Source organism: Lissotriton vulgaris, chromosome 4_1 (genome assembly GCF_964263255.1).
Source record: "Lissotriton vulgaris chromosome 4_1, aLisVul1.2, whole genome shotgun sequence".
Taxonomy (NCBI): Eukaryota; Metazoa; Chordata; class Amphibia; order Caudata; family Salamandridae; genus Lissotriton; species Lissotriton vulgaris.
Genome location: NC_141691.1, coordinates 434,207,385 through 434,223,229, shown reverse-complemented (window position 1 = coordinate 434,223,229; position 15,845 = coordinate 434,207,385). Strand labels below are relative to the sequence as shown.

The window sequence follows — 15,845 nt, the reverse complement described above, 5'->3', positions numbered from 1 at the left end:
TAGTCCTCCATCTCACCCTCCACTCCCTGTGTTTTAGCTCGATATAGCTCCGCGTAATAACTCCTGAACATCTGGAGTACCTGCTCCTCGTCCGTCACCGTGTCTCCCTCCGGAGTTCTCAGTTCCTCTATGACCAGCGGTCGTCTGGTGCTGCGAACGATGCGTGCAAGAAGTGCCCCAGGCCTCTCACCCTCCCCATATTGTCTCGCCGTGGCGTATTTGCCCATGTACAGGACCTCTCTGTCCGCCAGTGCCTGAAACTCGGACAGGAGTTGGGACAGCGCCCCGTCTCCCGCCTCGCCGCCCAGCCGCAGCTGCTCTGCCTCAAGATCCGCCATCTTCGTTTCCAGAGCTGTTAGGTCCCTACGAATGGATCTTAGCACACTAGAATGTTTCGACATTGCCACCCCTCTGATGTATACCTTAAATGCCTCCCATACCGTAAAGAAGTCATCCACTGTGCCTATGTTTGTAGTGAAGAACTGCTCTATTTCCTCTGCCAGTTCCCCCCTGAAGGCCTCGTCAAGCAGTGCAAAAGGCGGGAACCGCCAGGTGAAGGCTGGGATCCCCCTCCTGGGTGTTGCGAGGTGGAGGAGAATAGGGGAGTGATCTGAAAGCGTGCGTGGGAGGACTGTGCATGTGCAGATGTTGTTAAGTACCAGGGGGGGCGCCAACCAGTAGTCTATCCTGGTGTGTACATCGTGAAATGCAGAATAGTGTGTAAACCCACCCGCCCTCGGATGCTTTTCCCTCCAGACATCCAGCAAGTCAGATTTGATCATCTCAGCCGCCATGTACGTGGCCGAGGCCACGGGCCTCCGGGCAGGGCCCGCAGAGCGGTCTATTGATGGGTCAAACACAAAGTTAAAGTCCCCGCCCCACAACATCCAGGGCTGTGCATGCGTTCTTGCAATAGCCGACAGGGTCTTATAGAATTCAGGGTGGTCATAGTTAGGGCCATAGACGCTCACTAGTAGTATGTCCATCCCCTTACCCACACATCTCGCCAGGACATATCTACCGTCCGGGTCTGAGTGCACCGGAATGAGCCGCAACTGTGACTTTGGATTGGCCCAAATTAACACCCCTCGGGCATGTGTAGTGTAGCCCGCCGCCACAGTGTTCCCCGACAAACCTCTGGATTTGAGCATTCTGCTGGAGAGTGGTAGGTGTGTCTCCTGCAGCAGAGCTATGTCAACGTGATGTCTGCTAAGATAGTTAAGGACTTTCCTCACTTTGCGGAAGTCGTTCAGGCCCCGCACATACCAAGTCAGTAAATTCAGCTCATTCCGGGCGTGTGCATGCAATGTCGGAGTTGTATCAGCCATTGCTAAGTGGGTTCAGAGCATGGATCGAAAGGATGGATAGTGCAGGACACAGTAGGACCCCCCAACTCATTAACGCCCTCCGGCGCTCGCGAACAGGGACAGCAGAACACCTCAATTCACACACTTCACAGGCAAACCCCGTCAACAACCCCAACCAAACAACCCCCCTCCCCGAGTCTAGCTTCCACCCCGAGTACAGCAACCCACCCACAGCCGACCTCCCCCAACCTGGTCAGACAGACCCCACACCCCCCCCATGTACTCCCTACCGGTGCGGTGTCAAATAGTCCGACACCAACTCCTCAGTGAGAAAAAACAACCAAAAGCTCGAGGGCAGAGCGCACCAATGCAGTACACCCCTAACTGTTCCAAGACATTGCGAGTACCGCTCCCCTCTCAGCTCCATTCAAGAGTCAATGCTCAAGGCATGATGAAAAGTGTTACTCAGCACCACTCTGACTGGCTCCCCCGGCTCAGTGTATACTGCCACGAAGCACACACCCCCTTACCAGCACCATAGGGTAACCAAGTTGTCCGTCCCAAAATCGTGGATCAGGTGCCATTGCAAGGCCGGGGCGCCCATATTGTCCGGGTCCGTGATCCGACCAGTGTGTAGAGGATCAATCCCCTCTTCAGCCGCCATTTAGTCCTGTTCCTCCATAGATACCTCCTCCTCGTCCTCCCGGCCACTCCGGTTCTCCTTCCTTTCCCGTGACCAGGTCTTAAGGGACTTATGCAGTTCTTTCGGGTCCGTGAAGTAGTACGATTTCCCACCAGTATTGATTCGAAGTTTGGCCGGATACATCATGGCATAGTCCAGGCCTAGTGTTCTGAGCTGCTTCTTATATGGCGCGAATTGCCGCCGTTCCTCCTGCACCTTGGCGGTGAAGTCCGGGTAGAGGGAGATGTTCATGCCCTCATGTTGGAGTTTGCCCTTCTCTCTCGCCACTCTCAGAGCAGTGTCCCGGTCGCGATAGTTGAGCAGTTTCGCGATTATGGGGCGAGGTGGCAAGCCAGGCTGGGGCTGCGGGCCCAGTGTGCGGTGGGCGCGTTCCACGATGAACATGGGGGAAAAGACTTCCTCCCCCAGGAGTGTTTTCAGGAGTTTCTCCACATATAGTTCCATTTTCCCCGTTTGCGTGGATTCCGCCACGCCTGTGATACGGAGGTTGGATCTGCGAGAACGTGCCTCCAGGTCCTCTGTCTTGTCCCTGATGACTGTCAGGAGTCTGTCGAATTGCTTGCGCTCCTTGTCCCATTCCATCTGGGCTTCTTCGGCCTCAGTGAGCCGGCGCTCCGCCATGTCAAGGCGCTCCGCATGTTTGTCCACCCGCTCTGCCATACGGTCCATGCGGTACGACAGAGCGTCTATCTTGTTGCCCACCGTCGCAATACTCTCCTGTATGCCTTTCTCCATGGCTGCCAACATGTCCCGGAGCTCCGTCGGAGCCTGGGTCGGCGCTGCTGCCGCACCCTTCGGCGACGTGTCCGGTGCCGGAACCTCTGATCCTTTCAGACGGCGCCGTTCAAAGGAGATCTTCCCCTGGGTCGCATCGTTCTTCCCCATGTTATTTACGATGCGTGTCAGCACCGAGCCAAGAAGCTCGCCGCGCAGGCCGAACAGGTGTCCACTCCGGTCCTCGATACCTCGGCGCCAGCGGTCAGGTATCCGATGTGTAGAAAATGGCGGCGTCAGTGGCGGGCAGCACTTCTTAGTCCGCTGGTTCCAGAACGGCCCAGTGCCAGGTAGGGACAGGTCCTTTCCAGCTGTCCCAGATAATCAGTCCCTCCGCAGAATAAGGGGAGACGGCAGAGCCTCATGCGATCTGTGCAAGTGAGCCAGGTTGCTACGCCACGTGGCGCGGTGCCTCAGTTTCGGTGCTCCACCGCTCCGCCGCTTCTCGAGTCCCCTGTCCCACCGTGGCAGTGTAGGGTAGAAGGCGGAGGACTTCGCAATCCAGAGTCCGTTCCAATCGCGCCTCGGCTTGCACGGTGTACGACAGCCGCCAGAGTCGCCCGGCCTCTTCTCCAGGATAGCCCGCTGCTTTCGGCCTAGTCCGCCACAGGCGCGCCACCAGGCACAATGCCCCGGGATGTACAGGAATTCCCGCTCCTCAGCCGGCCAAAAAGATCTTCGAACACTGCCCGGGGTGCCAGCAGATGGTTCCTGGCAAGCTATAGCCAATTCGAGCTCATCAAGGATAGTCAAGCAGGATAATTCTGGAGCTTTGCGAGGAGCCGAGGGCTCACGCGTCCGCCATCGACGCCGGCTAGCTCCGCCCCCCATGTCTGACCAGTTCTTTAACAGGCTCATTCTCTCAAAGAGTGTTAAATATCCTAAACATATATAGACCCAACCTTTATGATCCATTCTTCTTATGTGCGCTTTTAGACAGATATAGTTGGGGCGATTATATTATTTGGTAAGTTTTTACTACTCAGTTAGATTTTGATATGAGTTAATCATACACGTTAGGTAACCGGTGCAGCTGTCCATCTAGTTGATGCGTGGAGACACTTGCATACTGGGGTAAAAGAATACTCCCATGTTTCTTACTCGTACTCTGCTCCTACATTGGCTTGATAAACTATGTTAAAATCACCCTATAATGACCTGGGTTCCTTACTACTATGGCTGTGCAAATTAGGACAAGTAAAGCCTTTTTCACACTTTACTGAGAGTAAAGAGGGAGAGTATTCACAGGCTTCTCAGAACTCAACATTCAACCAACAGACACAATTACTGAATGTCCCCACTTAGTGCTTGTCTGTTTTTTTTTTTAAGCAAGCACTTTAGTCACAATGCAGAAATAAATACTACACAATTCAATAAGAGTAGTGAATTGGATGTATCCCTTGCTGCGGTCTCAGTAAGTGCTACACTCACCCACACCTCTTACAGTATTCTCTCCCCAATTACTGGGCTTAGCATCTACACCACTCCCCCCATTATTCTGTGGCAGATGTGTGTATTAGGCATCGGTGCAGATTAGGTCACTGTTAACCCCAGGGGTTTAGATGCACAACCAATGCAATAGTTCTTACCCCAGGTTTAGCTTGGGCAGAAAGTCTCACGGTCCTCATGCCTGATATTCGTGGAGCACATCCCAGTCCTTTGCTCGCTCACAAATGAAGCCTTGTAGTAACTGTACAATAGACTTGTAGATCAGGTGATGTAAAGGGTGCAGCCCTTTCCATCTACAGCAGTCTCTCCTCATCACTAGAGTGGATTGGTGATTTACAGCACAACAGGTCTGGGTATTACGGCACAACTTCTTTAAAGTGTGTTGCCTCCTAGGCTGTCCATGCCCTACTTAGCAGAAGCACATTTTCTTTCCTTCTTGTACTGACAGTGGCAGCACCACCTTGGAGCCCAAAGCGAATGTCCACACAGAATAGATTTGGAGAAGTCTTCGGGCTGTTCTCAGCAGGAAACTCACAGAGCAATCCGAAGATCACTCACCCCACTTTATACATATTTTGGATCCCACTTTTGTTCATATTTCTAAACAGGACCTGTGAAGACATAATCTCATACTTCATAACCAGTTTGGGTTAGGTCTTTTTTAAATGTACTACTCAGGCTGCGCTCCAGACAAAGCCATTCTCGCACGATGATACACCTGGGCTGGCCTCAAGCAGAAGTGCCCAAACATGAATACAATGCAGTGTGAGATCTCTGCACCTGGCTGCCATCAGAATTTCTGAATCAGTATTAAAGGACAGACAAAAATCCCGACCAAGCCTAGAAACCTCCTGACCTTGAACATCAGAAACTGCAGTCACACCCCCTCACTCCAACAATTCACTAAATGGCAGTGCTCACCTACTGAATACATGTAGCTTTCAAGTAATTGTTCTCACTTGATTTTTACCTATTTATGCCAATTTCATCATATATATATGGGCTGGTGGGAGGAGCTGGTCCTCATGGTTGAACACGCAGAATCTATGGAAACACATGTGGTAACTTGGTTACGATACATAGATGATTTATTTGTGATCTGGAGGGGGAGTCAAGATTCAGCTGAGGAGTTTGTGGCAGCGATTAATACTAACAACTTAAATTTACAATTTACAGCCACTATCAGCAAAACCTCTATTACCTTCCTGGACACAGAAGTCTTCATTGACCATGACAGAATATAAACTAAGCTCCACCGCAAATCAACTGCGGGTAACTCCACCCTACATGCCAGTAGTGCACATGTGAAACATCTCATCAACAGTATCCCTTATGGGGAGATGTTAAGACTCAAGCGCACACACAGTAGGGAGGAGGACTTGAGGAAGGCCCATCAGGAAAGCAAAATGAGATTTATGGAGAGAGGCTACTCAGAGAATGTCGTCAATGCAGCTATAGACAAATCAGGACAGAATGGCTCTCCTAAATGGGGCGTCAGATGCAATATCACCCACAGGTAACAGCCCAGAAGCCAAAACAGAATTTAGAATTATTATGCAGTACAACACCCAGCATAAAAAGATAGAGTCAATTATCCAGAAAAACTGGCCTCTAGTTCTAAGTAACCCTGTAATAGGGAAAAGTCTTCCCAAAAGGCCTTCGTTTACATTCTGTAGAGGGCAATCTATGAAGGATGAATTGGTCAAAACCAGTCCTGAAGTTCTAGAATCTACTAACTGGTTCCAGACACATGCTGGCTTGCCAGCAGGCAGTGAATAAGACCAGTTACACCTCACCATTCGACTTAAAAGAACACAAAATAGACAAAGTACTCACGTGCAAAACGGAGTTTGCCATATACGTCTTGTCTTGTCCTTGCAATTTGCTCTACGTGGGAAGTACAAAACTCCCCGTACACAAAAGGATTTTACAACATCTACGAGCAATTTACATTTCAAGACGAAACACAACTCCAAGAGTCAAGATTTGAAATATTTTGTGATAGATTGTGTCCCGGCAAGTCGACGTGGGGGTAATAGGGAGGAAAAATTGCGTCGCCTAGAGACCCGTTACATACTTGATCTTAATACTAAGCACCCCTCTGGATTAAATATAACGGAGGATTTATACACATGCTTATAATGGGTCACCTCCCTTAATAAGTTCATTGGACTGTAACTGACTATAAAATGGGAAAATGGTTATAACAACAATACCAACAGGGAAAAACACTTTGAATTTAATACTTTTTTTAGCGGTACATTTTAGATAAATATTTATTAACTAACATTTGATGTATATTTATTTACATTTTCTATTTATACCATGCATATTTATTTCAACAATGGATTTCATCTTTTTAGCCTTTATATAACCAATTTTAAAGGTTTTTATTAATTGGCACTTTTATGAGGTCCTGTTGGCTCAATTTTATTCTGATATGCATTATGTATGGATTGTACTGTGTTGATATAAGAATACAACAGTCAAAACCTGAATATGGACTGTCGTATACATTCCTCTTTGAAAAAAAGTGTTACTGTAGTGTACCAGAGGTGAGCTACCCTTGCCCTTGTTTACGTCCCTCTATGTTGGGTATTCATACCGTGACTTCTAAACACATACTCCCGTTATCAGAGGAAACAAGAGAGATTCTGCAAAACAAAGTAGGTCACTCTCTGGTATTCATACCGCTATTTCGATTTTGTTGTAACTATTTCCATCCTAGGTTGCTTTGTCTTTGCACATAGGTTCTAAAAACACTAAATACCCCTGTATTTACACTGTTATTTGCAGAAAAACGTCTCTAGAGCAATAGGGCTCCATTGCCTAAGCAAGGGGTATTTACTGCCCATAACAGTAAAAGTTGTAGCGCTGCTATTTTTATAATTTTTATTATTTATAAATTATGCACTTTATTTGGTATATGGTTACACACTGTTTGCACTATTCACCGTTTTTTATCAGGACTTGGTTTTTATTAATATTTATCAGAACTACTATTTTGCACATGTTTTTAGCTATGGAACGAATACAATATGTCTATTTATGTATTGTGGAAACGCTTAGATAATGTATTTGTAGCGCTTTTTTCTTTAAATCTACAAAAACTCTTCTGTTTCCATTGAAAGCGTATACATGTGACACTTTGATTTAAAATATTTAAACCAATGTACTGTTAGAACTGTGTCATGTGATCAAGCGCTCGTGGAAGCGCGAAACGCTTCATGACGACTTTGAACACCGTGGAATAAAATATCCTTGCACCTACTTTTGGGTCCGTGTCCGTGTCTGCTGTTCGATTCTTGTGCAGCGCCTACATTGGATTTCCCTGGAAATATATATATATATATATATATATATATATATATATATATATATATATATATATATATATATATATATATATATATATATATATATATACACAATTTGAATGTGAAACACCATGAGAAATATCAGTGCATACTCATAACGTTACAGGTTTTGGATGTTCACACATTCCCAATGGCTACGTGTCCCTTTCCTTGGAATATCCACAGTCCCATTGGCACTAACCCAAATATATACCAACAGAAAATTTACAAACAAAGCTACATAAAGAATTGATCAGCATCAGTCAGTCTTCAATCAGTTATGGATTTCAGGTACTATTGCTCCCATGATTAATACAGATTACAAGTGATGTATTGTACTGATTAGTTGAACTCCACTCATACATCCTACAGTTTTAAGCAGACAGTACCAGGGCCAGCTTGCATCTATAGCGAGAGGAAGGTCATTCTTGGGGAAGCTATATGTATGCTAAAGGAAGGTGCTAACACACCCCGATATCTCTAGTATTTGACCAAAAACACCAGGGCACAATAATAACATTTCCAGTGACCAGGCAGTGCCTGGATGACATTTGCACTGAAAAAAAATGACATTTTGCACTGGCCGATGGTGTAAATATCAGGTTGAAATTACTCACTCACTGGTGTAAATTGTCTCCCTCACCATTAAAATAAATGTAGTTTGATTCCTGCTGCCAAACCTATTCAGATAAATGTGAAGGGCCAAGTTAGAACAGTAGCACTACATTGTATTCTTGCCTTTGACTAACATGGTCTCATGCGTTGCAAATTAGTTTACCTCTTAGTATCTCAGTCTTGTAGCCTGAGAGAGAGTGTTTTGCCAATGTCAAATCGGTTTGGTGTAAATAACAAGTGATGGATAAAAGAATTTCCCAAAAATACATATGCATTAATTGGAGCCAAATACAAAGACTTTCGGAACTACTAAATATTACCAAGCCATGTGGTCACGTGCCTAAATGTAGATTACTTGAAATTTGGCTGTAAATGTGTCCAGTGCCCGAGCAAGGTAAGCATACTTCTACCTAGTTGATAAGAGGTTACATTTGTGTGTGGTATGCTCATTTCTTTAAAAGAAACTATGTCATATGACGCCAGATTAAGCCTTCTGTAAAATATAGGTTGCCTACAAATAGGGCTCATGCGTTTATTCGATTTCCACAATTGTTTTTTTTTTTTTTTACCACCACAGATGAGTTCAATAAAAATGCTGCGGCCTCGGCTTCATGGCATCCTATTCAAGCTGACGTTTGAAGAGCACGTAAACAACATCCGGCCCGACATCATGGCGGTCACGCTCGCCTGTGAGGAACTGAAGAGGAGCGAGAGCTTCAATAAACTGATAGAGCTCGTGCTGCTGGTGGGAAATTACATGAACTCCGGCTCGCGCAATGCCCAGTCCCTGGGGTTCAACATCAGCTTTCTATGTAAGGTAAGGCTACACGGATTCGGGGTGCTTGATAAGTACCGCGACAGGGCCGTGCTGTCATTTTCAACGTGATGAAAAGTATCCCTGCTGCAGAACTGTGTGGCGTTTATGAAAAAAATATTAAACATACAGAAGTGTCATTTCGTACTCTAAGCCGAAAACGTGTTCAATTTCAGAAAGAAAATATTTTTCCACAACATAATTATGAATGGCACCGTAAAATGAAAGGCAAAGGGGAATTGAAAAGCCAGAGCTTCTACATAATTAAACCTGCTGGATGTGGTTATTTACGTGGGAAATGCAGTCAGACGTGGTTAATCTGAATCAGTTTGCAAGCTCCGTTTTTTTAAAATTTTGATTAAAAAAGAATCTTCAGATTTCAAAACCGATATTAAATACAGCCCGTGAGATTGGCTCTGATTTGAAAGCTCTGTGTTCTCAGACACACAGATAAATGGCGCGCGGATTAACTTGCTTAAACTGTAGGCGGCACGCGGAGGCCACATGCCCATTTCTATCTGAAATAAGGCATTCAGGTTCAGTTACAGTCAGCGTGCTCACACCTAGCAAGCAGAACCAATAATTCTATTTCTAAAGCATTTATTGTATTACCATAGAATAGAAGAAATAATGTATGGGCTCATGGCCTTAAAATTGATTTGCTAAGAGTCATCTAACCGGTTTCACAGCACATTATATTAATTTTATAGGGATGTCTAACTTATATTTTGCTTTTACAATAGTAGGTATGCATACATTCAATGGCGTTGCAAGGGTGCCATAGGGACTAATGAAAGGTGCCCCCATACCTATGTTGTGCATAAAAGCCAAAGATAATTGTTGTAGGGGTGGTCTCTTACCACACGAGCCAGGCTGCAGATACTATACCAGTCACCGAGCATTTTAACAAAGATGACCAGGCAATTTTATACCACCTTTCAATATGATCAGCCAGTGAAATTACATTTCTAATAATCAACCAGATCACGGTGGGCATTTGCACCGGTTGAAAGTGACATTTCCCACTACTTAGCAAGTGCAAATATTGATGTAAGTTTCTAATCTTGACTTTGGCAATTGACCAAATATTGTACGATCTTGGGCAAATTAGTTTATAGCCCAGTACTTATTACACTAAATTCCGAGGTGTATGAAAAAGTTGTAGACGAGTCTTCCTTAGTTGATGAAAGAATAATTAACAAGACAGACCTGTTCATTGTACTAGAAATTAGTACATGATACTAATGTACTAATTAACTGAGTTGTGTGTCACTAAAAGGCTTTAACCAATGAATAATGCAGTAATGTATAAATGTTATAGCTTGGGGCTCAGCATGGAACACATACATTCATTTGTATTTTATCCTAATTTAAAGGAGCACGCCAGTAGGCAACACTGTTCTACACACTCAATGTGTAGAACAGTGTTGAAAATTATTGCAAGAGATCTGGTTTACCTTTGACATGAATTGAAGTTACAGTGTGCTTGGCAGATGGTTTACGATGTAGTTCCCTAAGCGCTTGCTTGACTCACCTTGTTGAAGCGCTACCAGTACCTATAAATGTATACCATCAGCAAGGCCATAAAAGGCCATATTGTATATGTGGGTCAAACCCTTTATCACCTAGAGGTAACTCTTTACTTGGTAGTTTCTTCACAGCAATGTGAAAACACTGATTTCTTTCCCTTTCCAATTTGAGCATCCGCAAAGAGACTTCCTGGCCTATTGAACTGCAGATCAATATTTCTCCCAGGCATGGGCGACAATCTACACAACAGGGAGGTGCTGCAGGTGTGTGCTGCACCTGCTGAAAGCTTTTCAGACCTAACTAGGTCTTCTCTCTGACATTTCTGTGCGTCCATCAGTTTTAAACACTCAAATTATTTTAGTTAATACACGTATTGATCTGGAGAAAAAGGCACACAAGTTGAATTGCTGTCGCCTTTTCCCCGCATGGCTTGGCAACAGTGAAAGCAGCGAGTCAGAAATGTGTGAAACCAGCCTGTAAGTGAAAATAATTTTAATTTGTTTGCTGGGTGGATTATCTCAAATCATTCCTTTATCTTAGCAGTCGCATTAAAATGGACTGTTGTGTGATGTCTTTAACCTAATTAAAAAGCATATCAACTGGAGCTCGATAGGTTTGGTCTTTCAGCAAACAAAACAACATCTTGCATTTAACTATCTGTGATATTTTGATATGTGGTCTTTGTTTGCTGGCTGAGTAAGGGTTTTCATTGTGATATATGAACTGCCCAGTAAATTGTTTCTCATATCTTCAAATGTTGATGATGGTCAAATAGGGACACTGAAATGTGTAATATGTTTGCACCCACAGTACGACAACCCTTCATTCTTAATAATTCAGTGTTATAAATGGAAGCCAGCAGTATCTGTACACACCTGTTTCTGTTAGTCTAGTTGTGACTAATGACCTATAATAGGAAATTACCTTGCTCCTCTACGTTAATGTTATTACAGTTGAGTTGTGATGTCACAATGGCTCATACTATAGCCTGCCTACATTATCAAACATGTCACATCATATGATTACTTCTGTTCAAACAATGAAAGGGACAGCCAAACGTTCAGCTCTTCAGGACTAGTTTAGGTTGAAGTCAACAGTCATTAGTAGGCAGAAGATATTTATAGCAGGTTTCTTTTTTATTTTTGTAGGGTTAGAGCTCATTACATGAAAACAGAAATCCCTCTCCATGGTACCACACATTACACGCTACACCGGTTTTTTAGTTCTCGCATACAGAAAGCTTTTTAGCACCCTGTTATCCAAAATCTATTGTGTACAATAGAAACACTTATAGCGGCGTTTGGGTCAACCCAATGATCATCATTTGTTGGCTTTCTTGTAGATCCAGCTTCCTTCCTTCTTACTTGATGGCTCTCTTTCCTCTTCTTGTCTTTGGCTCTCCCCTGGAATGTATCCTCCTTACCGCCTATTGATTAGGTCAGTTGCGTCCTTCCACGTATCACAAAACAGAACTACTTTTTTGTTTTTCATTCAGCTCCACATGAGTGATTTTACTTTTTGTGTCACTGCGGAAGACTTCACCTATTCAACCTGTTTCGGCAGAAGTGTGAGTGGAAAGATTTCTCTTCTCCTGGAGGCCCATACATTCGCTTCACAGACTGCTGCAGATCACCAAATAGTTAGAGCATTTGTTCCAGTTTGCAGTCTTGAGGAAAGTGAATGGAAAATACTTTCTTTTGAATTCTGATACTTCCCCAGAGAGCTGCTATATTGTTTAGGTACCTGTAACTAGTCTGCTCATTATTTTTAAATCTGGGTCACTTGCAATAGGCTTTTCAAAATCTCTTCAGTTTTTCCTGAGTGAAATATGGAAATTTTAAATTTTGAATTCAATGTTCAGTTTCAAGATACCTTAAGATATGTGTTTGCTTTTCATCCAGTATTTGGAACGTCTTTCTTTTACTATTTTTTTAACCAGGCTTCACAAACAATGATTGTCACAGCTCTTACATTATAAAAGCAAGGCCTTTTGGCTTTTATAACGCTAGTGGAAAGTGATTTTAACTAACCTGCTTGTAATATATTTGTGCAACAAATTGCATGGTGTAAAATGTTGTGTTTAGTTCTGATTTTATTCTACATATCTGCTACAATACTGTCCCTTTTCATATGAAAGAGCAAAAGACATAGGACGTGAACTTTTTGGGATAAAGGAGAATATTATATTAGAAAGAGTAAAAGGAACACTGACACACAATAAAAAGATATTGCAAATCACCTTGGAAATCTACGACCGTATAAAGAAACGTGGCCTAGTCACATATCTCTGTGAGAGCAGAGAAGGCTTTGGTGACTTGCAGTATATTTACAATGCAAGGTACATGGTATGTTATACTGTATACCATTGTCTTTTGTGATACCTCCCTGTACAATGCTTCCATAGGCATTGTGCAGTGCTTTAAATAGGCCGGTACTGCCCGGTACGGAGTACCAGCACTTTTTTATTTTGAGAGGGAGAGTACCGGCACTTTTCAAGACCGACGTAATACTTTTAATTGGAGAGTACCGGCACTTCTCAGAAACAAGCAAGTACTCGGCTACAGAGTACCTGCACTTCTATTTTCCCATTTCAAGCACTGCATTGAAGTGAATACGCGATCTGCAGGGAGCGGGAGGGGTTAAGGGTAATCTCAAAGAAGCATTTTACAGCCTCATCCGGTGTTTCAGTGATCGTCTTCCTCCTGTCAGGGGCCTGTCAAATGAAAGTTTGTGCGCGCGGTTCAGTTCTGACATCTTTCACTGGAGGTGGACTCGAAGGATTCCGCAAAAAAGATCTGCGAAACTTCAAATAAAATAACAAGAATCTGCTGGGAAATACTATCATGTCGTAATAGCTGTTTTAAAGAGGAAGAGCTGAAGGTTTTCAAATCAAATACTGTTTTCCCTTTTCAAGAGTGTTTAATCTTTGGGGAAATTCAAGCTTTGCTGAGGGAAACACTTGTCATTTAAAGCAAAAGACACAGGTGCTGCGCACAGTCAGTGGCTGATCAAATAACACGTGCACTTTTACGCAAAGCGTCATTTAAATTCTTCACGCACATGATACCTAAGTCTACATAATGGCTGCCAATTTCAACGGAAATGCAGGTGGCCCAGCAGAATCTAGGTTTCCATACTTGCTTTGGAAGAAATTCGCTTCCAATTCTCTTTAAACATTTACTTTCAAAATATAAAGATAGCTCCAGGTAAGACACACACAGTTGTGGCCCCGCAACATTTTCCATATGTGTCCCCTTACACTAGCAACATTTGTATAGCGCCTTCTGGCATTGGTATGCCACTCTAGCTCTTTCTTACTCTATATTCCCATTTCGTTTGGTTCTGGGAATTCCATCCACCCATTTAGTATGTTAAGTGCATTCATGCACTCGGTTTTCAAGATAAGACCTTGATTCTTATGAGGGTAAAGAGGAAGGTGTGTGTAGAGGGGAGCACTGTTATTCGAAACACGAGAGGAGTTAAATAAACGTGTGGTGGAAAAGGAAACAGCACAGTGGAATGTTGGCTCCACGTCACGTGAGATAGCCCAGTCCATGTTTTCACTCACCTTTGTGGTACTGATATCTTCTACTTCAAGTATGGGTGTTCCCAGCATGCAACGTGCTAATGCTACGGCAATGGGACATGAGACTGCTATGTTAACGGCGACGTTAGTAATGGAAATATGCTGGCCAAAAAGCACACCTGGCTCACCTGGTGAAGCTTTCTTTTGGAAGGGCGACAGTGGAAGAGGAGCAGCACACATTATCCAGGCGCACTTTCGCATTTGACATTACAAAACGCCCTTTACCAGCTTCGAACACGAAGCTGACTCCGGAAGTCCCTGCTAATTCTCAGCGGCGTTCTCTGCCTCATCACATATTGAGTAACTGAACCAGAATGCTCCTGAAATCTAATTTATTGACGTTAAAATGGGCTGGAGGTGATAAAATGCCCTATGTTAACTGGTTAGCATTAAGTGCACATTGGCAGGTGAGTGCACTTACTTAATTTACTCGCCGATCGATGTGAGATGGACGCAGAGCCAAGGAGATGTTCTGTCGTGGATATTACATTTGTTCCAGATTTATTCTGCTGATGGCAGCCTGCATATTTCTCTCTCGGTTTACTGAGGCGCAGCTCTTCATTATAGGCAATGGAATATCTGCTGGGGGTTGAGCTGCTGAAAACTGAAGGGGGGCGACTGAGGAATAAATGTACCGCCTCTTGGAAAATGTACAAACTCTTACCTTCTAGAGCAGAGGATGCGGAAACTCTCGCCAAAGGATTGCAGTTCAAATCCTGCGCGGTATTAGCAGAGAGCCAGCATCCCTTTTCTCATGCAGAGCTCGGTGGGAAACCTATTAGTTGCAATTAAAGCTGATTTGAGTATTATCCTCAGATCTGATCCTGCAAGTAGCTAATTTATTAGGCTGCAATTGAAGTTAAGTCACTTCAGTAATTGTGCCATAAGTCCTACATTTCCTGTCCTTGTGTAGCCCCTGACGCGCTGGATCCTGCTAGGATTCAGATCCAGCTGCGTTGTAATTAACACTTTTCTCTGTCCTGCACACCAACAAGCACAAACACATGTTGTAAGTCTAGTGTTAGTCTGACTTTGTAATGGCTGCTACAACTCTCGCTTCACATACGCATCACAATCTAATCTTTTGCATCCATTCCTTGATTAATTCTGCTAGTTTGTAGGGAGTATAATGTTGCTTGTGGGGTACCTCAGCGTGGTTTGTGGCACGGTAGATGGCATACAATATACACTCATAAAGGATCCATGTGTGTGAGTGAGAAACACGCATGCACACATTTGCAGTCTTGTCAGGGCGGTGTCCATCTTGGTGCTCAGTCAGTCTTTTTCTAGGAAGGGGAGCCCCTCATTTGGTTCTAGTCAATACCAGTAAGTGTAATGGTGCCTCAATGGATGTAGGTGTCTATTTAGATCTGGAGCAAAAGGGAACTCACATTGTACTTTGCAAAGTACCACAACATGGATTGACTCTAAAGGAATGGTGTAATATGTTCCCTGGACTTGAACTTAGAACTCTGTCTTTCTGCATTCTCATCTTTTTTGGTAGCAAAGAGGTTTGACTGGAGTCCAGGTTAAAGGTGAGTGGATAGCAAGGTGACAGTTTTTGTAGGTAGTTGGGGCTTTACCCTCTACAGAGTGAAAATCATTTAGAATGTCACCAGTATTTGGAGTGATGCACTACCCTGCGAGCGAAGTACACCTTGGTGTGTCCTGATCCGGTCAGCAATCCGGATCAGGACACACAAAGGCGTAC

The 15,845-nt window shown here is 44.1% G+C and overlaps 1 protein-coding gene across 1 annotated transcript in view; it reads left to right on the top strand.

The window, feature by feature from the left end:
• DIAPH2 (diaphanous related formin 2) overlaps window positions 1–15,845 on the top strand; it is a 3,821,702-nt gene that overhangs the window by 2,160,296 nt on the left and 1,645,561 nt on the right. Inside the window, exon 21 of the mRNA XM_086964614.1 lies at window positions 8,782–9,021. Within this exon, the coding sequence (XP_086820740.1) occupies window positions 8,782–9,021 (240 nt within the window). The remainder of the gene's footprint in view (window positions 1–8,781; window positions 9,022–15,845) is intronic.